We start from the raw sequence: 27,203 nt of genomic DNA, 5'->3' as shown, positions 1-27,203 counted from the left end.
GCTGAGCAGCATACACATATGCAGATATGTAATAGTGGCCACAGAGTACCTTACAAAGTGGGCGGAAGTAAGGTATCTTCCTTATAACTCATCACTAAGCACGACAAGTTTCTTGTATGAATAAATAGTAATCCGCTTCAACATACCTCTTCAAATTACTAGTGATAGAGGAGGACATTCCGTAAACCAATTTATCTGAACAATGGCAATAGAATTCAAGATTTTTTATACACTTTCCAGCCTGTACTATCCATGGGGTAATGGACAGGTAGATGCCACAAACAAGGTACTGGTATCTATCCTATACAAGACATGTAGGATGGAATCCGATGACTGGGAGGAGAGACTCACAGTGGTATTATGGCCATATTGTACCCCCTATAAAGCTACAATCAGACAAATTCTGTTTTAGTTAATTTATGGGCAAGCGGCTATAATGCCGACAATTCATAGTTCCTAGCCAAAGGGTTGTAGTTGAACATAGACTAGGAGATGCAGAATGCCCGAGGGAGAGACTCAACATGCTACTAAAGCTTGATGAAAGGAGGATGACGATATAATGGGCTACTGAGGTCGTCTAGAAAAAGAGGAAGTTTTGGCATGATAAGCGCTTTTGGAAATGATTTTTCAACCAATTCAACTGGTACTTTTGAAGTACACTGAGGTAATTAAGTATGACCATAGGAGAAGCCGTACGCAAGGGATGAGTAGACAACACATACCAATGAAAAGTGTATTCAGCAAAAGAAAAACAAGACATGTGAGAAAAAACTGTTTGGGAGTTGGAAAGCACAAAAGTGCTTGGGGCATTTAAGCAGACTTACAAGATGGTGAAGACAAGTATAGGAAATCCAAGCAAAGGTGTAGTTATAAATTGACAAAAAAAAAGGGGAATAAGGGGTTGTTGATAAAACATATGGCTTCCACCAAGAAGAAAGAGAAAGGGAAGAGGATGGAATAAAGGATTACAATGAAAAATCTCATATTTGAGAACATTTTTGGAAGTGAGTGCTGAGTATAGTGGGAGAATGTTGAAGATAATCATGTGAAGTATGATGTATTACTAAAAGCAGAGGAAGATAATTATTTTTATGCCTATTTTCGACTTAAAAGAATTTGAACCGATACTTAGAAAAATGATTGTTGGGTATGATAAGAGAGGGCATAAATTTGTAATTCAATACCCTTAGCAAAGTGTGTTTACCGCATGGGGTAAATGGATTAATGCACACAGACAATAGATAAGAACAACAAAACTCCTTGTATTATTCGCATATGCCAAAGACATTACATTATGCTTATGATGATTATTACAATGATTCGGAGGGTGTATATATACATTCCGAAGAACCTTCTCGAAGGGGTCTGTCGGCTACATGACAATTACCGAAGGGCTCGTTAGCTTCATAACAAGAACCTTCTCGAAGGCCCTCGTCGGCTAATATACAATTTTACTGACGATATCATGCCCCCAAAAGAAAAAGTCATCTCCGGACGACAATTACAAAATATCCAAGACAGATTAACAAAATGGAATACATTAACTAACTAACTACAACAAGATAGATCTACTTCTGTCACACCACTTTCATTTGTTCTGTGCTTGAACCAAATTGGTCTCCAAACCATGTTACATTTGCAGCGTTTGCTAACACAATAATATTTCCTTAGTTGACTTTGATAGCCACTCGTACTGCTTTTTTTGTTTTCAACTCCTAGGTACCCTGAACCAAGTGTCGTTGTATTGCCTCCAACTGGATGATTAGCTCCTCCTGAGCTCTCTCTGCATCCACCAAGACAGCCTCACGTCCAACACCTACTCCAAGTGCCTCTGGTACACAGACACTCAATGCCTGCAGTAGCTGCAGGTCTCATCAACTGGTCACACTTCCCACGACTGATAACCGCACCAAATTAGCACTCTCAAACCCACACAAAAGCCTATGGAACACACCATTTTTGTGATTTTCTTTCGATCCCACACTCTTTCTGGCAACTGCTTGCTTTTTCTACCTGTTTATGTCTCTCCCTTCCCTTCGGCATCATGCGTTACTCATTCTGAACTGTTTCAATCTGTTGTCGTTTTTTTTTTCAAATTTAGAAAACCTCCTGTCACCCTTCTTCTACGTCTATCGATGTATTGCAATCTTCTTCTCCCTCTCCAGTTCCCACCATATGGAATGGCTCCCTTCCTGCATTGAAGATGCTCCCACTCGGCTTACCTTTTTTTTGTGCGGATTACTATCTTGCTCCCTATCGTCACTCCTTCCTTTGTTTGCTTCGTACGTACGGTACCTAGTAGATCAGAAGAAGCCGTGCATCAAACGTCCCTTCAATAAGTTGCCATATGGATGCAAGACAATCTTTGATGTGATTAGCCGTAGGGCTGCAAGACTTCTCAAATGCTGTATGGTACAGCGATAAAATGCATATAAAACATAAGAAAAATTATTGATGCCTTCTCCGTATGGGTATGGGGGTCTTTTAAAAAGATCGTACGGTGCCCACAGAGGATTTAACCTTTGAATCCGTACAGCAGCAAACATAAAACTTTAACCTTCATACCTGTACGGCAGCAAATAGGAAACTTAACCTCCAAATCCGTATAGTAGCAAACTGAAAACTTAACCCTTAAATCTGTATAGTGACAATCAAGAAACTTAACCTCCAAATTTGTACGATACGAATAGAGAAGTCAATCTCCAAAAGTTGTACAGTACCTAATAGAGTAGTCAACCTCTAAAAGTTGTATGGCCCCCAAACAGAGAATGTAATCTCCAAAATCCGTACGTACCCATATTCAAAATCCGTATGGCAGCAATCAGTCGCTTTATCCTTCAAAACCGTATAGGCATGAGGACCACCGCACGATGCCTATCAGGCCAATTTAAGTTACCGTACGACAATCGTAGATCCGGAGGGTGTATATATACTTTTCGAAGAACCTTCCCGAAGGGGTCTGTCAGCTACATGACAATTACCGAAGGGCCCGTTAGCTTCATAACAAGAACTTTCCTGAAGGCCCCCGTCAGCTGATATACAACTTTACCGATGACAAAGTGTTACAATTTCTTATTTCATAAAAGACGTGAGTACAGTATTTGGTGTTCAAAACCGAGGGCAAGACCCAACAAAAACCCGAACCAAAATGGCAATAGAATAAAAGAAAAAATGGCTTGGGCTAATGTGCATGAATGATCTTACAAAGAATGAGAGAGCATTTTGAGTTAAGAGTAACAAATGGGTTTTGAAAAAACTTCCATAGCAAATGCAAAATGGAGATACATTGTAGATTTGGTCAAAAGCAAGCTTACAGGAGGGGCTTAAATTTAGATATAGCCATATGGATGTTGCCCTTGGTAAATGGATTGAAACAGGGAGGGTTTGTAATGGGCCTCAACTTCTCTCAAAAAGATTGAAAGAAGTTTTGGAGCTTAGGCACAAAACCTTCTACATGCCTTACCATGCCATAGCCATGTTTTTGGAAGCCTTCTATACATAGGTAGCTCGGAGCATTTGGGAACATTTGTGCCAGCAAATAGAGTAGAACCCTATAGAGCTGCAATGACATACTGGTTGCATACAGACACATTCAAAGTTGAAAGTGGTGAACCACAAAAGAAAGGGGTAAGATAGGAAATTTCCATCCAGACACAGAGCACAAAGGAAGAAGAAAGTTTCAAAGATGATGAAGGAACGCTAGTTGGGGATATAGGTACGAAAGCTACATCCTCAAGTTCTTAGGGGAATGAGTCTTGACTCATAGGCAACACTTTCAAAGGTACATCAAGAAATGTCACATTCTTGCCAATTGAAATAAAACTCGTGCCAAGAGTCGTATGCCAACAAGCTGAATTTTGAAAAGAGAATCCAGTCCAGTGCACGACAATGTACATTTGTACGAGTGAAGATGTCCATACACCATAAGACATTCGTATGACACAACATGGGGCACCCGTACGAGTAAAGAAGACAATTGTATGATCGAAGATGATGCATGCACATAAATAGTTGATGCTCGTACGACCAGGGTATAAGAGGATGTGTGTATGATTGAGGTTGGAGATGGAAGCCATATGAAAGAGCTGGACAAATGTGTCCATACGAGAGTAGAAATTATGTAGTCTCTGTACAAAAAGGAGGTGGTAACCGTACAGTATTGGAAGAGGAAGTTGTTCGTGCATCATCAACAGAAGGTAACATTTGCATAAGAGATGAAGAGAAAGTAGCAGAGGCCAACCGTACAACATAGACAAGGAGGGGACTGACATTTTATGATTAGGGAGCTAAACGAGTAACATTTACGTGTCAGAGCTTTCCGTGGTAGCATATTTAGTTCCCACAAAGTAGATACCGCACACTAAGGTGGTGGATCTCTGATCCCACTAGAAGTCACCTCACACCATCAAGACCACCATTCCACAAGGAATAGAAACGGCTCAGCCAATTGCCTTAGTAGTCACACCTACACTTTCTAGGACTGGTAGAACAGAGAAGCAACTGGAGCAGCTCACCACTAGCCACCAAGAGAATAACCTTGGACTGGAGAGGGAGGAGGGTACAATGGATGAGGTAGATAGGTCATTAGAGAAATTTCAAATGGGAGTAAAAGAAGTACCCCCACCCTCCCCCACTTTGATGTGGATGGGAGATCTAGGGGAAGAGCAACATGAAGACAAAATGGAATTAGAAAGTGAACACCCAAAAGGTAGGGAAGGAGGAATGATAGAAAAAAGGTACTATCATTTTGAGAGACTTGAGAGGTTCTTAGTGGAATTGAATGACATAACACAGACTATATAGGAAATAATAAAAATTGCAAAGGAGTCAGATATGGAAGTAGTAGTGAAGGCAATAGAGTCACTATAGAAATTTATGTAGGATGGATGCAATGAAGAATGGAGCACCTTTGGAGAAGGAATTGGGAGTGAGGAGGAAAATGAGAAATGGTAGACATCCAACATAGTGGAGACACTTACTGGGCATCCACCCCTTATACATATATTAGCATAGATGGAGGGTACATTCAAAACCACTTTCATGGAGCTTCAACAGGAAAAAGGGCGGTAACAGGGATCACAAAAGAACGGGCTCTCCTGGAAGAAAACATACAAAAGTCAAAAACAAAGTGGGATTTGGAGAACAACTCAGGTGGAAAAATTAGCCTCAATAGAGAAGGATCAGATGGATGCTCCGAGGTTACTATAGACAACACTAGCTAAGCAACTAGTGGTAGGACAAGACTTGAGACTTCTGAGATAGCAACAACAAACCTTCATTTTAGGGATGTCCTTGCACCCTTCGTCTTACAAAGATGAATTGGTTAGTTTATTTTTGCCCTAGTCGTCTGGAAGATGACTACTTTTGGGGGGAGATAGTAGGCCAGTAGTAAACCGTTAGTATATCGTTATTCAAAGTCGTTAGTAAGGGAGTTTTGTAGTTAGTTGTAGTGAAGAGATGTGTCGTTTGGTTTGCTTAACCAACTGGAATAGCTTATAAGTACCAATGGAAATGATGTAAAGCAGGTTTTTTATGAACTATTTTGGAATCCATAAAATAAAGGACTTCCTTCGTATTGCATAGTATTTAGGGGATATATATGTTGTGTGTTATAGTTAATGCTGCATAATGGTATGGTAGATAGGAGTACTAGCAATAGATTAAAGTATAAATCGTGGTATAACTCATCTACTTACTGTAATATACTAAGTATAATATATGATTAATAAATGTTTATAATATAGTATCGTTGTATTATTTAAATAGCTTTAAAAGTTCTGGTTATAAATATAAATGTTATCAAATAATAAATATGTTATTACAAGTAATATATTGAATACATACGATAGATTGTGGATATTTATCATTAAATTAGCATTCTTATAATGTTATTTTAATATTGTAAGTATTATAAACTACTATGAGTATGTCCAGATCTAAATGTTGTTGTCTAAATGTTCTAAGCAATATCATTTGTTATGAATTTTTAAAGTTAAGATGTTACCATATTATAAATATTATATGTACATACATAAAGACAAACAGACACACACATACATATAGACACACACACACATACATACATACAGACAAACAGACACACATACATAAAGACACACACACACACACACACACACACACACACACACATACATGCATATGCGCACACACACATACAGAGATACATACAAACATACGCACATACAGACATAGATGCATATATACACACACATACACACGTACATATATAGCTAGGTTAGCTACCTAAGAGCCACAAAAACGACCATTAACAATCTTGGATTATGGGTCATGATGAGACACACACACACACACACTCACTCACACATACACACAAATAGATACACATACACGCACATGCGCACACACACGTGTGCACACACATACAAAAATACACACATACAGGCACAGATGCCCAGATACACACATACATGCACACTAGCCAGGTTAGCTACCTAAGAGCCTCAAAAACGAGCATTGACAATCTTGGATTAAGGGTAATGATGGGTTCTGTGTAATCCATTAAAGAAATATAGCATTTCCTTACATTCTTAAGAGGTGAACTCTTTATTTCCATTAAATTTTAATGGCACATTGTGATTAACTTGTAGCTTTGTCGCTCATGTCACCAAGGTTAAAAACTGAACTAAGCTGTTGTGCTTATGGACTTTGAGACCTTGCTGGCCTGTTCAATGTGCAGGTTTGAATGTTCTAGATTCAAATCCTCACTATGCTGATGAACTTACTGGACTTGAGCCTCTGCTGAGCTTGCAAGCTTCCAGCCTATGCTGGGCCATTGAGGTCACAGGGTTGGACCATTGCATTATTGTTAAGAGTTCATGCTGGCGATGAGATCCCCCATTGTGATCTCACTTGGCTTGGGACATGCAAATAATTGCCAAGGTACTGGACAGAAAAGAAAGAAAAACACCCAGTACCAGAATTCAGAAAAAGCACCATATTTCACCCAAAAAAACCTTTACTAATGTTGTCAAGCCATGGTAACCTAGTTTCAAGCACTATTATATTCATCTTATCGTATAGATCTAAAGAACTGTGTGGTAGAACAGGAGTACAACCATTCCAAACAAGCAGTAGCGATCAATCCCATTCATAGGAAATAGATCATCACTGAAGTTGCACTGTTTATATTACAGATCTAACCTAGTTTCAATAAAAAAACTGATCACTTTTCACCCGAACTATTATATTTCTCATACTGTCAATTTTAACAAATATGACTGGGGTTACAAAGTGCATATGCATGATGACAAATAGTATGATTATAGCTTTGTAAACAAATAATTCTGACAGGCAAACTGTCATCAATCCTGGGAAAGAATGAGGTTGAGACATATTAGTGAAATGTTGGGTGAAATGATTCTTTGTGGAGGCTACATTTGGTGCATATCAAAATGGACTCTGCAAAATTATAATATAATCTCTCTTTGGGGTTTGTAATAAATAACTTCAACCATATCAACTTTTTAATTTGGATTAATTTGTAATTTTGATATGGCTTATAGGGTTTAATTTTTTTGTTAAGAATTTCTCATTCAAGTCCTTTTTCCTTTGATTTCCTCAGAATCATGCAATCAGGATGGCAGATATGGAGAAAAGGACAGTACAAACTCTGTATCCCTCATCTGATATTAGTCAAGGAAACACTATATGGAGATTCATAGACAGGTTGATGCAGAAACTTAAGTTCAAAAAGATGGATGATGATGATTCTGAAGATATGCAATTAAATGCACTTAAATTTCCTTGGCATCTTGCAGTGACACAAGATAACAATCTTGTAATCACCAATCGTGGGTAAGTGTTACATTGGACTCATGAGAGTTGAACACTGGTGACTGTTAACCGTTGCTGAAATTATAATACAATGTTTTCAGTTACAATATTTTAATTAAATATACTTTTGCACAGCTTTAAATGGTAACCTTTAGGATCTTTTTTCTGCAATTTAATTTAATGATATATCAGTTAACAATAATTTAATGTGGGATCTTATGAAAATACTAGAATTATCATATGAAAAAGAAAAATGTCCACATTAAGATATATCAAGTAAGGAACTTAAGCAACTCAATTTGTTGCTGATTTATCAGCACAAGGATTTGTTAAAATTTTGGTAAGCTAATCTGAGATGAAAGACCTTAATCTCGAATGTGGCTTAATTATGTGTCTGAATGGCTGAACACATTATTATTCATTATCAATGAATGGCAGGACACAGAGGTAATCAGTTATCACATTCATGATTGTGCAACAAAATTGAGATAAGGAACTTGTAAGAAGCAAACTATTGGTGATTTGTAGCTTCAGTCGGATAAATATATTTTGTAAATATGTATGAGATATAATAAGGAATATTTCTTTATTATATATATTTATGTATGTTATTGAAGAAGTTAACATTTATAATAACTGTGGAAATTATCCACACGCGCACGTGCCCACACACACGCACACGCACATGCACACGTACATGCACACATGCACACACACACACAATTGTTAATCAACTTAATCAACTGTTTGAAATTATATCATAATAGTATTGAAACTGACCAATCGCCAAGAGGTCATGTTTAGAATAGGGAGGCACACCCATGAATAAACACGTTTCTCATGTTGGAGACATGTTCATTCGTAGAGGTGTTGGACTTGGATTTAGGAGTCGGAGTCACACTCACAGATACATTTACACCCTTTGGTGGTGGCACATCGATAGTCTCTTTTACCCCACCACTTCTATTTGGAGCTGTTTAGCTGTTTAGTTGACTCTGCCTACTTCATTTGGTGGGACGGTGGGAGAAATATTGGTGCTAGGCTTTGGGTAGTCAAGAGTTCCAATTACCTTGACAACTTCAATCTGTTAAATATGTAGCAGCAGGAGAAGTGTTGTATTATATGATTCTCTCTATAAATCAATACATACTCATATATATATGATTGCTTGCATCTTAGAGAAATCATTCATTCTTGTTATATGTCAAATTCTGATATGGATGATTACACATTCACACACACACGCATACACATATATGTATGTATGTATGTATGTATGTATGTGTATATATATATGTATGTATATGTATACATGATCGATATTATTCTAAGTTACCAGATTCTCTCCAAAAATCCTCAAAGTCTGGTTCCATTCTATACAAAGTCTGGTCCTTGTCAAATTCTCTCCAAATTCTCTTGCAGACTTATGAATTTGCTGCAAATTCTGTTAGAGGAACCCAGGCAGAATTTGCAGCGAATTTTGAAGAATTTTCTGCCCAGCGGCCATTGTTTTAAAACTCTTTTAAAGTGTTTTTTTTGCTTAATTTGGCCTATTTGATCCTACCAACCCTAAAGTAACCACTAAAAAGACAAAAAATGATGGTTTCTATGTGATTTATGCATTTGTGAATGAAAATGAAAACTTGCTTATAGAGGAAATCCAAATTGATAATAGGTGACATCCAAATTGACGATTATAGAGGAATGTCTTTAAAAAATATATGATATCTTTGAATCCAGGGCTTGAAGTTTGAATCTCAACTTTTGATCTAGCCTGGCTAGAAATCCTCTAACCAATACAAAATAAAAATTCAGATAATTGCACTTATCTTTTGACAATTACTTTCATTCTCACCTGTCCCCTTGATATGGAAATATGTTCCATGCATGCGACCAAGCAAGTATATCATGTTGTATGTATGGCTAAATGATGCAATTAATATCTTGTTGAAATGAAACATAGATATGGTTGTGTATTTTGCTATGTTGCTTTACTATTAGCATAGTGATGTATGAACTTATATGTTGTTACATATAAAGACACACACATACATATTTTGAAAAAACATATATTTTTGTATAGAAGAACCCAAAATGAATTTGAATCCAACCCCAAAAAAAATTGGATGAATTTTGAACCCGAACCTTGAACCTGCATCCGTACCAAAATTCAAACCGGCAGATTCTGACTTTATTGCCTTGTAACCCCTTTTGTTATCGGGGGCCAGACTAGCATGATACTTGAGTGATTATTGTTATCGGGAGTTTGTTTGTTAAACATTGAATTAAGAAGTGCATGACCCGTAGAGCCATGGCTCTTTGTGGCCATTGGCCACGTAAAGTCATGTCCCTACAGGACATGCACCTCTTCTCTCCATTATATATTTCAGATCAATGGTATAGTCTAATCACCGATAAAAAGCGACAGTGCATTAGCCTTCTTCCAACGATATTAAAATAATAAGTTATAGTAGATTATACATTACATACATTATAGTTTGTAAACTATAGATATTACTAATCTCCTGTTATATATATTAGTGATTCAAATCAGATACAATACCACAAATAAGTTATCCATTAGAGGTCCTGAAAACAATAACACAATTGTGGGTACACTAGTGGTAGCCCCACCACAAGAGCTAGAGCCCATAGTAGCGGTCGGGCTGCTAACAATCTAGATAGTTGAGGCCGTGGAAGAGTTGGTAGGCAAGGAGATTCCAACAGATGATTAAGTTATAGGTGGCCATTAAGGTGGTCGAGACAGAGGCATCAAAAGCTACCATGAGCACTTGGCTCAACTGCTTCTAGCTCACACCTATGGTGCCTATTAGACCTATCATATTTTCACTACAGCGACAAATACTAGCTCAAGAGATTGTGGATCTAGAATCACGTATCAAGGAGTTGGAGGTGAGTCCTGAACATGGTGTAGGCATATAAGATTAGGGATGTGCATGTAGGATTGAGATATCTCTCCAACATGTACTTGAGGCTCACTAGGAGTATAATGACTTGGAATAGTACTTGGCAAATATGGCCGCAAGTGTGAGACAATATTTGGCTAACATGGAGGTAGGTAGGTACTAGGCAGATAGTGGCCTCTACTAGGTCACAGACCCATGACATGGTTGATCAACAGGTGGAACAGTTGTATGTGTTTGTTAATGTGGGTTGTATTTAGGAGTTCATTCAGTGCTTTCAGTCTCGAGGATGGTGTGCCATAAAGAGATTGGAAATGTTGGAGGATTGGGGCCTTTCAAGGCATGTGAGAGAGAATTGGGTTCATCCCTTACCGAGGAAGGTCGAGACGATATTTTGGGAGGGGTACTATAAACTTAGAATTACTCAACATGTAGCATTGGGGGCTGAGGCAATACAATTGGCAGCAATGGCAACTCAAGAGGGGTTAGCTACTAGACTCAATGAGGTGGAGGTGGAATTTTCTCAGCATAGAGGTCAAATAGCATGGTTGGAGGAACAATTGGACTAGGAGAGGGTTGAGAGGGCAGTGTTAAGGGGATAGTTGGAGGAGGAGCGGGCTAAGAAGGCTATGGTAGAGAGTCACCTTGCTAGTGGTATGAAGATGGTAGATGTAAAGGATAAGGAGGTCTTGAAGGAAACCTTAAGGGTGAAGTCTGCTATGGAGCGACAAACAATGTGAGACATGAGGCTACAAATTTAGCAAGTTTATTAATTGAATGCACAACTAGCACCATCTACACCACCACCAACGCCTTCCTCATTAGGGGCGCTCTCTTAGCACCCACTTTAGTCTTGATTTTCTTTTGTATAGTTGTGTTCATCCCCATTTTGTTGTGTGTGATCTACAGACAACAATTAGTATAAGTATTGTTTGTTAATACGGTCAATGGCTAGGTAGTTGGGTGATGGTTGCCGATGGTTGACACTCTGGCCCTCGACACATCTATATATGTTCATGTATTTGTTGTTGAGTTATGTTGTGGTTGTTGGGATGAAATAGAAATATTTCTGGCATTGTTCTAATACATTGTAAAAGCATTCATGAGGTTAATGGAAATGCAGTTGTGATTTAATCTATATCATATATGTTTTGTTACATTTACTTGCATTTTCGTATGTATTAAACTTTACCCTATGGGGAAAACACCTTGAAGACGAAGGATGGTGATTCAACTACCGATCATCTAAATACTTTCAAGTTGATTATAAGTTAGCTTGCATGAGTAGATGTTAAAAAAGAAGATGGGGGCAACTGTGTTTGTTTGTTCGTTGCCTAAATTTCAGGAAAATCTAATTGTTACCATAAGTGGTAGTGGTGTAGAGATGGACAATTTTATTGCTATACTTCTTTCAAAAGAAATAGAAAAAAGACTGAATGTTGTCTTTCTTTCGTAAGCGATAAGAATAGAGATTACTAATATTGACTCCTAAGATGTCTTGCTTGTCAAGGAAGGTTCAAAGTGAAAGGGCTTAAAATGGGACAAAAAGAAGGGTAAGTTAAAATGGTGTAATTATGACCATGAGTCTTCCTAATTTGCTCAATAATGTAACAAAAAAACATAAATTCCACCTTTCTAGACTCAATATTGAAAATTTCTTTATTAAATAGTCATAGAATGATTACATCATGGTACAAACCTTTACAATGTCATCACAAAGTTTCAATGGCCTTGACTCTCAAGCTTTGCAAACTTAAAAGATCGAATTAGAAAGTTTGCTCTAGTATCTGCTCATTGAATCTTTTGATTTATCCCCAGTTGACATAAAATCTTGTCAAATACACTCCTAAAAAAACTTCTCTAAATAGGTTTGAGAAAATTCTATTAATAGCATACAACGTAGAAGAAGTTATCCAATGTCCAAGCATTATAGGATGTGTGTTGAAAGTGCATTGATCCACAAAATTTGTATGTAGGTATTCAAATTGTATTTTGCCTTTGTTTGACAAAAAGTTGCATTTTGTTATTAGTTACAATAATTCATGAGGGATGAGGATACATTTGCTTAAGTAGAAATATGACAATTGCATGAATTTGAGAAAATTAACGTAGTTGGTCCAGTTGACTAGTTATCTTATGCAATCCTTATGGTGTGATCTAGGCACATGCAGATCCTATCTCTAGCTTCACAATTCGATCTGACATTTCTAGATGAATTTATCCTAAGATTGGTCAAGTCCTATATTTGGCTTCCTCTTTTAATGACCAGGTTGGCAAGATTCATCTTGTGATGGAGATCCACATAATGCAAATCACCTAATGACACATCATTCTATGTTCTTATAGATGCGGCATACCTCCTTATGTGTTCACACGTCATGATGTATCCTATATTGTTTGTAATACACACTTCTTTGTTTTGGGGATTGTTTATTAGATAAGCTGACTTGCGGTTGGCAATCTTGTATGCAAATAGGGCAGTAGTTCTTCTTTGGTAGCAACATTCAAGTAGGAAGATTGGTAATGAGGAGAGCCAATATATCTTATTGTTAAGATTGGGAATAAGGCTCTTGTCCTTATTTGGGCTTGTTTGATGAATAATCTGTGATTTGCACTTGCATGCCGACTTGATGATAATGAAGATCACATTTCCTTATTTGCTGGTGTTGTTCATTGCTTTGTTTTGTCATTTCTTCTGTGGCGATTTAGCTGCAAGTTTGGACATCTCCTTTGGGTATTTCTCTTGCCTTGACTCTGTCACTAATATAGAGCTACTTACATATTCAAACATCCTCCAATTTAAATGGGAGGTGTTATAACAATATTTTTGGAATGCCATTCATGGGTATAGCACATTAACCACTATCTACTGCAATATATTGTTATTTCAGCACTATATACAACTAACCATCAAAACCTATATTAGTGAGTTGTTTATTAACATTATTATTACATTAATAATTACCTTTCTACATATACATAATTACTAACACTCATGTAAACATTAATTTTCCCAACAACCTTCCCTTAATGTTTACATACATGGTAGAAAAGCATTGATACACTTCTTATCAGTATGCTCACCCTTGTGTTATGTCCTACTATGTGACTCATGACCTTGATCCAAAAGAAACATTCTCTATGGTTTTAGACATGCTTACCACAAACCTTGAGATGAACAAGAACCTCCTCTGATTTGTCCACTTCATGTGGTTTTCTATATCCTCCAACAACCCTTTCAAGATCTATGAACTAATTTACTTTAGTGCTTTTGATCACCACTATGCTTGCACATCAAGGAAGTTACATAGAAATCAGCATAGATTTCTCAAATGGGGATGGGATATTGGCTATATTCACCCTCATAATGTGAAATTCCACTTCTTTACACAACTAGGAACACCAGAAAGGGAAACATATCATGCTGCATACTAGAAAATAAAGTGCCATCAAATGTGATAAGAGACCCCATTGATGGTGTCTGATGAGAGGACATTGATTGTCCTCCTTCCTCTTCCTCCGACCTCCAATGATCTGCAACTTACGTAGCAAGTTTATCTTTGAATCTTAGGGAGATTTTTCTGTTTGTTCCAGGAATGCTTCTTGCTCTATGATTTCTTTAGCTATTATGATCAGCACTGTCTCGCACTTTATCTTCGGGAGGCCACTATGCTCCATGATGGCATGATCCAGTCACTACTTCCACATTGGCACTCGTCTACTCAGCTCATTACTGCCTTCTTCACACCATTATCCCCTTTGCATGGTGTGAGAAGGCCATCTAGCTCCACTAGATCTACCAAGCATTCCAGATGTGTCAGATCCCAGACTAGATATTTGCACCAACGAAACTCCTCTATGAGTGGTCACAGATAGAGCAGGGCCTTTACTCTTCGGCATGCTTATCATTCAATTACTGATTTCTTTTTGCCTAGAAAGGACTCCTAGTCTCTCTCTTGGCCTTCTCTCTGGTTCTCTGTTTGCTTTCTCTTGTTGTTGTTTGTATTTATTTTTCGGACACCTTTGTGTGCTCCTACTGTTGACAGTCTCATTGTTGTAATCCTGCAGTCCCATAGAGCTTTTGTTGGTCATTAATATCATTATCTTATCTTATCTTAGGCTTAAAATACACCCCTCTAGATAAATGTTGCATGCAAATGATATTGCATCCATTTACAATTGAGGCAATGATGCCTCTTTATGATGACTCATACAATGAACGCCATTCTAAATAAATTACAACCTAAGTTTAGCATGACATATCTCTATAAGATCTAATAACAATTTATTCATTAAAAATCAGTTTTGAAATTACTCACACTCGCATGCAAGGAAACACATTGGTAACCATAAAACACATTAAACCTGAATTATCTGCAGCAAGCTGTCCACCTTTACTTTGCTGACAACATATTATTAACATCACGTATAGATTTTAAGCCTCAAATTTCCCATGTCCAATGGAAGGAAGGAATTGACCAACTAGTTTTCCTTGACCACATCCAACCATTGATTAAAATCTCTCTGAGAAGTGGCAGATATCTGTGTCCTTCTTGCCAGAACTTTTATAAAACAAGAAAATTTATTGTTTTCTCACAAGAAATTCAAGCCTAGTATTGGGTGGATATTTTACAAATGACAATTGTACAAACTCCCGTGTAAAATACGGTTGCTAGCCACAATGTGTGAGACGGAGTCTCTACTACCTTAAAGGGAAGTGTCCCCCTTCTCACTGTTCCTTGGATCAACTCAAGGTAAGCATGAAGTTTAGAGGTACTTTTGAACTGCCTTACTAATATTCTTTCCTCTTGTTTCAAGAAAGAATCCACTTAGTCCTGGAGCGGTTAATGGGCAAGATGGACCTCTTAATTACACTTCTATCTCAAAATTGTAAACAATGATACCAATAAACCCACAGCAACTCACAGGCTGATCAAAAGCATATTGGCTTAGATCTATGTCTATTTTTTATGCTATATTAATCACTATGAAGCTTACAGACTCCTATGCAGTTCTTCGAAGGTACATCTCTACTATTGGGGCACGCAAACCTTCAAAATTAGAAGATTCTATACTATAATTGAAGGTAACTTAATTCTAGTAACTTGCATGAATATATGAAAGCAATACAAACTACAGTCACAACTTCTAGTTTGTATTACAACAATTGCTTCCAGTCCTAACTTCGGATTCAATTGCTTCTCTTACTCACTTTGCTCTATTCTCTGAAGAAATTCTGACATATCTTTACTTGAAGAGTTGGCTGTGATGGAACACTAAAATTTTGGTAAATTTAGAGTCCCAAAAAACTATGGCAAGAGGCTAGTTTTCAGATCTTACGCACTACCTATGTTCAAACAATATACTTCAAGCCAAAACAAGTCATAATAAAAAGATTGTAGAAAAAGAAGCTTGATCCATATTTGGCATCTCATTTAGTTTCCATTTTTGGGCTATTGCCAATCGTGTGATAATGTCTTCATCATTAAAAGTAGGACAATTCAGTAATATCAATGGAGTTGGTGAAATGGAAGACATGTCTGACTGTAGTCAGAAGTTTATATCTGCACTTTTGTTGTCATATTGACCCATTGTAGTTTCCTACTACAACATCAATGCAAATGGAATGTTGAGAAAGACTTAACAGTTTTGGGAAATAGAAATTTTATACAAGTGAGGAAACTCACGTTGCCAGATTTAGGAGGAACCTGTCACAAGTATAAAGCTATGTTACACACTGAAGATGATTCTGGTACAATATGCTATGTGCAAGTGATAAAGCTTTCACTTGCAGTCCTGTAAATATGCATCTATACAGGGTATTATAGCATGGTGATGACAGTATCTTATATTTGAATGTTTCTTAAAAGAACAACGATAACCATGAAGATAAATATGCATATTTCTGGAGAAATTGACCAGTAGCAAACCCAGGAATATGCATATCATGAAGATGTGCCAGATTTAACAAAGCATAGCACTTGCAGAGGGCCCAGGAACTATAGATTTGGAAAGAGCTACAGATTTTAAATGGCACCAAGTATTGGCAGTGAATGACTTATTTACCAAAGTCATAGCGCATATATCAAAGGATACAATCCCATCTCTGTTTCATACTCAAACCAAAAGGAAACTCCATGGTGGCTATAATAGTTTTGATCATTGCTAAAAACATGCCAGGTTGCCATCGATAAATAATTGGTATGTGACTACGTAGGTGATAAAACATTCATGTCCAAGATAGAAATTCGCAGCAGAACTGTGACGGAAGGCTGTGAAGATTGGTGACAATATCTCCTACATGATGCCATTGAATGAAGACGCAGACACCCAGAATCTTAAAGCACTGTCTGTGGGAAATGAGGAAGAGTTCAAAGGAGACAGTGCCAGTTACAAAAGAGTTGATGCATCATATGCAAGAAGCACCAGGAAATATATTCCACTGCAACAAACACTTTTTGAAGGCCCGATAATTAAAATGATTACAGGATGTTGGAGAGAAAGCTGTGTGCTGCCAAGAGCATGCCACGCAATCTGGTCATTAACCTTCCAGAAATAATCCTTCAATATTGCTAAAAAACAACTACGGAAAGTGTCGAGTATTAAAAAAGAAATCGTTGTCAGCGTGGGAGGCGATTAAAATATTTTATCATAATCAAGCATTCAGAAATGCTTACGTGGGTCCAAGCAAATAAGTTTTTTCAAGTTGGTGAGGCGGAACAAATAAAATTCATGCGATTATGATAACACCAAACTCATACACAACCATCAATGAATTCTTAATTTTGAGAAAAGAAATGGTGATAATACCACGATTAAATTATAAGCAGAACCATTAATAATCAAAGGCCTTATTATTTTATTTAAAGGTTGCGATTATGGTGATGAGAAAATACAAATGAAAAGGTGTTAATTATTTTATGAGAGATATGACTTTTTATTTTGAAAAGTCATGCCATCCGTTAGATGTAATATAAATGGAGGTATTTTGATTTGGGGACATGGTAATAATTCATCATCGGAACACTATATATTCTCTAAAAAAAGCATATTTTGTATTTATATATTTTGTAAGGAGAGATAAGGGCAATATTATGATTTTGTAATAAAGTCTATTATTTTATTTTTTTATAAAATAAAATGTCTTTTGTTTACCTTTAATGGCATGGAGATTTAAAACTGCAGGTGAATCGTCCTTCATAATTATATTTTAAAATTCTGTATATGATTTTGTTATCAGATAAGTGGACATGATCAATTAGCATTTTAAATTTGATCATTATAGGTGTTGTGAAATATTTAATTGTTTCTGCAGCTATGTCCAATTTGTCTTAGTGGAGTTAAAATTCAATTTGGACTAATTTAAAGATTGCATTATAATTGGTCTGTCGCATTTGGATTATCAAAGTTATTGCTAGTACAAGTGCATTGAACATAATGAAGTTGTATGTAAAAGTTCACTAAAGTTGACTCTATCGCTCGGATGAGCAAAGGCATTGGTCTTTTTATTAAGAAGTCAGAAAATCTATATATTCCTCCTACAAGCATCGAATTTATTATTATTCAATTGTTCAAAACATTTAACCATTATCCAACATTTCAGTTTCATTCTGATCGAGTTCAAGAACTTTTCCAGTCGAGGAACTCGCAAAGTTTAAGTTTGCTATAGAAAACCCTTGAATTGAGTAGTCAGTGTTCAAGGTGAAGGTTTACCCGCTTGGGTGTAGCGGAGCCCGAAGTGTAGGGGAATCTAAGCGATTTCCGTTCGTTGGCCAAAATTTGATTGAGAGATCCTACTGGAGAAGTGGTTGGCTCTTGGATTTCCAATTTGCGATTTTGAGAACCAACAGATTGGCGACTCTATTGGGGAGAGTTGCTCGCAATAGGTGTTGTGCAGTTACCCAGAGTTGCAGATTTTGTAGACCAGAATTAGAAAACAATTGTATCCGTTTGATTGGAAGTGTACTCTACTGGAAGTGAGAACTCAGAAAATCAATACATTACTCGAAAGAGGTGGCGACTCTATTCAATAAAGTTTCAATTGGTAACTTTGCTGAGGGAAAGGACTTAGAAGGAAATGATTTGATTGCCTAACATGGAGAATATGTGCTATGAGGTGGATCTATGTTACACCATGGAGGAAGAATACATACACCCCTTAGATGCATTTTTTAATTTGGAAAGGTATGAAGGTGAGACATCGACACATTTATTTATAAGGATGGTGGATATTTTTCGAGATGTACCTTCAGACATCATGCCTTCACGCAAGGATTTGTTAAGAAAGTTTTGTGAATTGGGAATCTCACCAAAAGATCTTGATTTGATGCTTCTCTTCCAAATAATTGATGAAAGTCCAAGATATATATCTCCTTTGGATGCATATTTGAATGTAGAAAAGCAAGAAGATGAATTTGCAACAAAATTCTTTCTGAGAATGTTTAATGCTTATCAAGAAATACCTTTAGAATACAAACCTCCATCATCTGATCTTCTCTACAAGATGCGGGAATTAGGCCTCTTATATGAGCCTCGGTTTCTTAACTTTCTTAAACTTATGGATAATGAGCTGGTTGCAGAGGATAATGAATGTAGTACTAAAGTAACAAAGGAGTCAAGCGAAGTTTCAGATTCAAATGGAGACGAAATTTTTGAAAATGCTGAAGGAGAATCAACTCGTGATGATACATGTATGCTTATAGATGACGGTGAATTTGAAAATGAGGAAGAGGATTCTCTAAGTGTGGAAGAGATTTCATCCTTATTAGATCATGAATATCAAAACACATTGAAAGAATGGTCTAAATTTTCTCTCAAATCACCATGGTGAGCAAGTGGATGAATCAGTGCATTCTAAGGAGGTATTAGATGAAAGAAGTGATCATTCTGAAGAATCATATTATGAAGATGAAATAGAATTCTACACAATGTATGAACAGGAAGAAGTTTTAGAGTATATTGCTTATGAAGATATCCCCCTTGCTGGTCAAGCAGATTATGATTCTCAAAGAGATGAAGTTAATACACTATTTGATGAAACACTTGACGATCCAGGTGAAAGCTCTTCTGAAGCCATGCCTGAATTCTCTATGTACCTAAACCCATTGTTTGATGAAGAAGTAATAGAAGATAGATGTGAATTTTCTATGTTCTTAAATCCTTTATTTGAGGAGGATCTTCCATACAATCAAGTTTATCAGCATTGTGATGAAGATAGCAGGTTTGTTGGCAATTCTGAAGCTGATGGAACTCATGGCATACATTTAGAAGGCGAGGCTTGCACTGGTTTATCTTATGAGCAGCAATTGTATCAAACATGTAAAGTTATGATCGAATCAAGGAGTAGTAAGGAAAGTATGTTGGGGAATACTTCTGAAAATTTTCTAAGTATCAAACTTGATGGAGTTCTTGATAAAGGAGTAGCAGCACATGAGGAAAGACATCTTGAAGATGGGGCAAATCGTGTGCAGGACGATTAGGTGAAAAGGACGCATTCCAATGGTTGTATAGCAGATCAAAAATGTAACTCCAGCAATCCTCCATTCAGCAAAAATAATAGGGCACTTGATGATTTCATGAAAGATAAACGTAAGACACATACTAGAGAATGCATTAATGAAATGGAAGAAATAAGTGTTGTTTATAAGGATGATGCCTCCAATGCAACAACGTTGAAAGTGTTACTTGTTCAAAATAAGGTGTTTGATAGAGGAATGATCGATGCTCATCTTTTGGGAGGCCTAGCGCCACCGAATTTCGCCTTGCATCGTGTGAAACACTAATGCTTGGTCTGCTCTTCCAGAGATAACTGAGATCTCATTATGCTCATATGGAGCATATGTCCCCGACAAGAGCCACTGATGGAACACTAAAATTTTGGTAAATTTAGAGTCCCAAAAAACTATGGCAAGGCGCTAGTTTTCAGATCTTACGCACTACCTATGTTTAAACAATATACTTCAAGCCAAAACAAGTCATAATAAAAAGATTGTAGAAAAAGAAGCTTGATCCATATTTGGCATCTCATTTAGTTTCCATTTTTGGGCTATTGCCAATCGTGTGATAATGTCTTCATTATTAAAAGTAGGACAATTCAGTAATATCAATGGAGGTGGTGAAATGGAAGACATGTCTGATTGTAGTTAGAAGTTTATATTTGCACTTTTGTTGTCATATTGACCCATTGTAGTTTCCTACTACAACATCAATGCAAATGGAATGTTGAGAAAGACTTAACCGTTTTGGGAAATATAAATTTTAGATAAGTGAGGAAACTCACGTTGCCAGATTTAGGAGAAACCTGTCACAAGTATAAAGCTATGTTACACACTGAAGATGATTCTGGTACAATATGCTATGTGCAAATGATAAAGCTTTCACTTGCAGTCCTGTAAATATGCATCTATACAGGGTATTATAGCATGGTGATGACAGTATCTTATATTTGAATGTTTCTTAAAAGAACAACGATAACCATGAAGATAAATATGTATATTTCTGGAGAAATTGACCAGTAGCAAACCCAGGAATATGCATATCATGAAGATGTGCCAGATTTAACAAAGCATAGCACTTGCAGAGGGCCCAGGAACTATAGATTTGGAAAGAGCTACAGATTTTAAATGGCACCAAGTATTGGCAGTGAATGACTTATTTACCAAAGTCATAGCGCATATATCAAAGGATACAATCCCATCTCTGTTTCATACTCAAACCAAAAGGAAACTCCATGGTGGCTATAATAGTTTTGATCATTCCTAAAAACATGCTAGGTTGCCATCGATAAATAATTGGTATGTGACTACATAGGTGATAAAACATTCGTGTCCAAGATAGAAATTCCCAGCAGAACTGTGACGGAAGGCTGTGAAGATTGGTGACAATATCTCCTACATGATGCCATTGAATGAAGATGCAGACACCTAGAATCTTAAAGCGTTGTCTGTGTGAAATGAGGAAGAGTTCAAAGGAGACAGTGCCAGTTACAAAAGAGTCGATGCATCATATGCAAGGAGCACCAGGAAATATACTCCACTGCAACAAACGCTTTTTGAAGGCCCGATAATTAAAATGATTAAAGGATGTCGGAGAGAAAGTTGTGTGCTGCCAAGAGCATGCCACACAATTTGGTCATTAACCTTCTAGAAATAATCCTTCAATATTGCTAAAAAACAACTATGGAAAGTGTTGAGTATTAAAAAAGAAATCGTTGTCAGCTTGGGAGGCGATTAAAATATTTTACATAATCAAGCATTCAGAAATGCTTACGTGGGTCCAAGCAAATAAGTTTTTTCAAGTTGGTGAGGCGGAACAAATAAAATTCATGCGATTATAATAACACCAAACTCATACACAACCGTCAATGAATTCTTAATTTCGAGAAAAGATATGGTGATAATACCATGATTAAATTATAAGCAGAACCATTAATAATCAAAGGCCCTATTATTTTATTTAAAGGTTGCGATTATGGTGATGAGAAAATACAAATGAAAAGGTGTTAATTATTTTATGAGAGATATGACTTTTTATTTTGAAAAGTCACGCCATCCATTAGATGTAATATAAATGGAGATATTTTGATTTGGGGACATGGTAATAATTCATCATTGGAACACTTTATATTCTCTAAAAAAAGCGTATTTTGTATTTATATATTTTGTAAGGAGAGATAAGGGCAATATTATGATTTTGTAATAAAGTCTATTATTTTTTTTTTTGTATAAAATAAAATGTCTTTTGTTTACCTTTAATGGCATGGAGATTTAAAACTGCAGGCGAATCGTCCTTCATAATTATATTTTAAAATTCTGTATATGATTTTGTTATCAGATAAGTGGAAATGATCAATTAGCATTTTAAATTTGATCATCATGGGTGTTGTGAAATATTTAATTGTTTCCGCAGCTATGTCCAGTTTGTCTCAGTGGAGTTAAAATTCAATCTGGACTAATTTAAAGATTGCATTATAATTGGTCTGTCGCATCTGGATTATCAAAGTTATTGCCAGTACAAGTGCATTGAACATTATGAAGTTGTATGTAAAAGTTCACTGAAGTCGGCTCTATCGCCCGAATGAGCAAAGGCACTGGTCTTTTTATTAAGAAGTCAGAAAATTTATATATTCCTCCTGCAAGCATCAAATTTATTATTATTCAATTGTTCAAAACATTTAACCATTATCCAACATTTCAGTTTCATTTTGATCGAGTTCAAGGACCTTGCCAGCCGAGGAACTCGCAAAGTTTAAATTTGCTATAGAAAACCCTTGAATTGAGTAGTCAGTGTTCAAGGTGAAGGTTTACCCGCCTGGGTGTAGCAGAGCCCGAAGTGCAGGGGAATCTAAGCGATTTCCATTCGTTGGCCAAAATTTGATTGAGAGATCCTACCGGAGAAGTGGCAGGTTCTTGGATTTCCAATCTGCAATTTTGGGAAGCAACAGGCTGCATCATGAGAATTCCAAAGGATGAAAGCATCATCTGATATGATTTGATCCATAAAAGCTTTGGGATTTGAGTCACAATAATGGATCTATGAGGGATAAGTGTTCAAAGAATGATTTAGAAAGCCATTGAATGCTTTGAAAGGCTGGAAATGGCTGGAACAGCTTGTGTTTTGGGCAGTAATGGCCAAAATCAGGTTTCACAACATAGATTGCATGTAGGTAAAGTAGGTCTTCACTTTGAATGGACAAGAATTGAAGTTGGGAGAATCTAGATGAATATTTTTGTGTTAAAATATGACCTTTTCCCTAAAATCGGGTTTTTGAGATGCATACACATGTGGTGAAAACTCATACCTTGTGTAAATATGCAATTGGGTTATAGAAGTCCGATTACACATTTTGGAATGTGGAGTTTGGATGCGTTTTGAAGATGGATTGGATATGAAAGATGGAAACATGAAGAATACTTTGCATTCTTTTGATGAAAATTTCAACTTTGATTCTCAAATGAACTAAGAACAAACAATAACAAGCAACCAAAGTATATACAAAAACCAAAAATGAAAATGAAGAACATACCTCTTTCTTTGACTTGATTTGATAAGTTTCAACACTTTAATCTTTCATGCGAATTCATTTTTGGGATGAAGAACCTTTTGCATTGGCAAGGAATGAGAGTTTTAAACTTATTTAATATCTTGGAACAAAAATCTAGAGCTGCATTAAAACAAATGGAAGACAGAGCAAAAAAATGTAACAAATAAGCAACATGATCAAGAAACTCAATCAAAACCGAAATCTTACACTTGGAGAGCAAAGAGTAAAACACGGAGCAAGAAGAAGTTGGAATGCAACTCTCTTCTCCAAAATTGCATTTTAGAAATGTATTTGCATGTCTACATCAAATGCAGATCGCACATATCCAAGTATTTTGCATGTTTGAGCAAGTCTCTTCGAATGCAAATCGGGGCTTGTAGAGGCAAACACATGCATGAATGTGCAGCAAAAGTGTTTGTAAATGCCTTTTCCTTAAGGAAAAGACGCTTTGAAAAGTGCTTTACATGTTTGAAAATGGAGAGTTTGCATAGGTCGGGCTGTACAAGCCTCTTGACATGTAATGTTTTGCCTAAAACACCCAAATTGGGATTTGAATGAGAAAACACATATTTAAAATATGCAATGGCAAGTGTGTAGACTCAAAGCTCAAGCCAAAATAGGGGTTCAAAAGGCCAATTACATATTTAAAATCTGATGCATTTGGAAAGAAAATGCACAAATAAACTTGGACGCTCAAATGGAGAGGTCAATTATGTTTAAATGTAAACTTGAGATGAAAATTGGGCTTTAAAAGTTCATTTACATATTTAAAATAACCTCTCCAATGCAAATCTTTGTAAAAAATGCATGCTACATGTTGCATGTTTGCCTACCTATGAAATCATAGTTTAGGTGGTGCCTTACATGTTACATGTTTGGCTTTCTATGCAAATTTCTATTCTTCAAGACATTTGCATATATTGTTTCACATGTAAGAGGGCAAATTGTGGTTTGCAAAGAAAAATGCATGTAAAACCACCCAAACAACTTGTTTTGATGAGAAACAAATACTTAGAAGCCAAAATGTGGTTTAAGAAACCATTGACACACTACATATTCAAAGACATGTAATTGTCCCTTTAAACCATGATTTGCTTCATTTTGTGAGAAAATACAAGCAAAAGGTGTGGTTCGTGGGTGCAATTACATGTGCATGAGACTTGCATAACTTAAAGTTCTAATTTAGTACATGTTCAATTGATTCACTTAAGTGACTCTCACTTTATAAGGTCCATTACATATTTACACTAACATTTTTACATGTTATGTTTGAATATGTTCAAAAAGTGAAATTTTCACTGTAGTAGTTTTTATTAAAACATTAAAGTGCAACTCAACATTAAATTAGATAAAAAGGTGAACTAATAACTTAAATCACTTAATTCATGACTTAAAATATCAGTAAATGCAACTATGTAACTTAAAAACATAACATAAAGTAATTTTTAGTCATATATTTCAAAAAGTGCAACATAACATCAAGTTATAATATCCAATATTTAAAATATGAAGTGGTGGTTCTAAGCAAGAGATTGAAGGAAACAAAAAGATAAGCAAACTAAACAAATACTCAGAAACGCAAAAAGGACTTTGAAGGCCTCAAAAATCAAGTATAGGCTAACACATTGACAAAAAGGACTTGATGAGAGCCTTCAGTATAAAGGCTTATTATATGGATTGGGAATAGTTGATTGATCAATTTTCGCTAATCGAATAGCGAGTTAGAGAAATATGAAACTTAATTGTAAAAGTTTCTTGGTTGGAAATGATACATATGCTTACAAACCGTAAAGCAAGATTGTGGGTAGAGTTTTAGGAAATAGCCAGACCAACAAGTTCTCACAACAACAAAGAGATGAGGGTAGAAACTGAAGAGACAAAGACAATGTCCTTCGTTGCTGGCTAGTTGTACCGAGGGAACTCACGTTGCCTAAGGAAGATCTGTATACACACTTTCTCTCATGTCCAAATGTTCTACATGATCTCTATACTTGTAGCACCCATGATGCCAACCTTATGAAAAATGCTCCACAAAACAATGAATCACTCCACTAATGCTAATGAAAGCGCAATCACATAAACATTCCAATCTTTCGTCATCTGGAAAAAAATATATTACTACTCAAAACTTTGGTTCCACAAAGAGCACAAGTGTAGCCAGACTTGCTGATGGTGTTTTCTTCTTTTTCAAATATGCCTTGACTGCAGATGATTGAGCTTCTCTGCATTCACACGTGGCTATCTCCAAAAGGAACAACAGTTTCTTCTTTACTGCTTACCTTAGTATCTAGTTTATGAGATGAAGATATGCAATATCCAAATATTGTGTGGAATGTAGTTCCTTTAAAAATAAAGAAAGGTCTAGTTCAAGCCTACCATCCAGATGCAATGCTTTTAATCACACACAATACGGATAATGGAATTGATACAATATTAAAATATGGTACAGACATATATAAGCTCAGTAATATTATAATAATGGTGTGCTTCTACATTTTCAACAGTCAATACATGACTAATAAGTAATATATAGTTACTTACATAGCCAAGCAACCTCCTGTTTAATCGGGAGGTGTTATAACAAATTTCTCCGAATACCATTCACATGTATAACAGATTAACCATTAACAATTGCAATATATTGTGATTTCAACAATATATATGACTAGCCATCCAAACATATAGTAGTGAGTTGTTTATTACTCGCACTATTACAATAGTAATTTCCTTGATGCAAAAAAAATTACACAATCGAATCCAGAAATAATAGCAATTGATTTCATGGATTGTGGAAATCCACTTACTCTTACTAATTACCTTTCTAAATTTACATAATTCCCAACACCTCAAGTTTAATATAAACACTAATTTTCTTAACATTAACGTACAAGGTGACTGAGAACTGACAAACCAATTTGGGATGCAAATCTGGCAAATATAGGTTGTAGCTGAATTGTAGTCTTTTTAGGTTGAAGTAGAGGGACTAGGGGCTTGCTCCATAGACTAGGGTGCCCTGCTCAGCTTACTCTTGACAATTTTTGATTCGATGAATTGTAGATTGTATGTCTCCTCTTGATCTAACTGTATCTCTTTTTGTATGTCCACCACCTGTAACTACACATTGAAAGAAGGGAAATGTTTTGAGGTTTGCCTATGTCAAACTACAGTTCAAGAATTAACCATGAATTGATAATAATAAACCCACTCCCAGCATTTAATTTGCTAAAGCTTGTCGTAAGTGAGAGGCATTGATTGTAAAGATTATTGTGGAGTTAAATTAGTGTGTTCTCAGTCGGAATTTGATTTGAGTGTCTTTCTTGTGTCAAGCTGTAGTGTCAAATCTGTTGAGAGTAAGACAATTATTGGAGAGAAGCAAACACATGCATCGCTAATTATTTCTGCCTGTGTTTACTTGTGAGACC

The 27,203-nt window shown here is 36.3% G+C and overlaps 1 protein-coding gene across 2 annotated transcripts in view; it reads left to right on the top strand.

The window, feature by feature from the left end:
- Positions 1-27,203, top strand: part of EMB1974 (NHL domain-containing protein) — a 230,278-nt gene that overhangs the window by 194,308 nt on the left and 8,767 nt on the right. For both annotated transcript variants that reach the window (XM_089830348.1, XM_089830347.1), the window contains exon 10: positions 7,604-7,836. In XM_089830348.1, coding sequence (XP_089686474.1) covers positions 7,604-7,836 — 233 coding nt within the window. The remainder of the gene's footprint in view (positions 1-7,603; positions 7,837-27,203) is intronic.

This window comes from Cupressus sempervirens, chromosome 5 (genome assembly GCF_028749045.1).
Source record: "Cupressus sempervirens isolate cs-2001-9-10 chromosome 5, ASM2874904v1, whole genome shotgun sequence".
Taxonomy (NCBI): domain Eukaryota; kingdom Viridiplantae; phylum Streptophyta; class Pinopsida; order Cupressales; family Cupressaceae; genus Cupressus; species Cupressus sempervirens.
The sequence above is the reverse complement of the archived record's forward strand: the minus strand, read 5'-3'. Positions and strand labels throughout refer to the sequence as shown.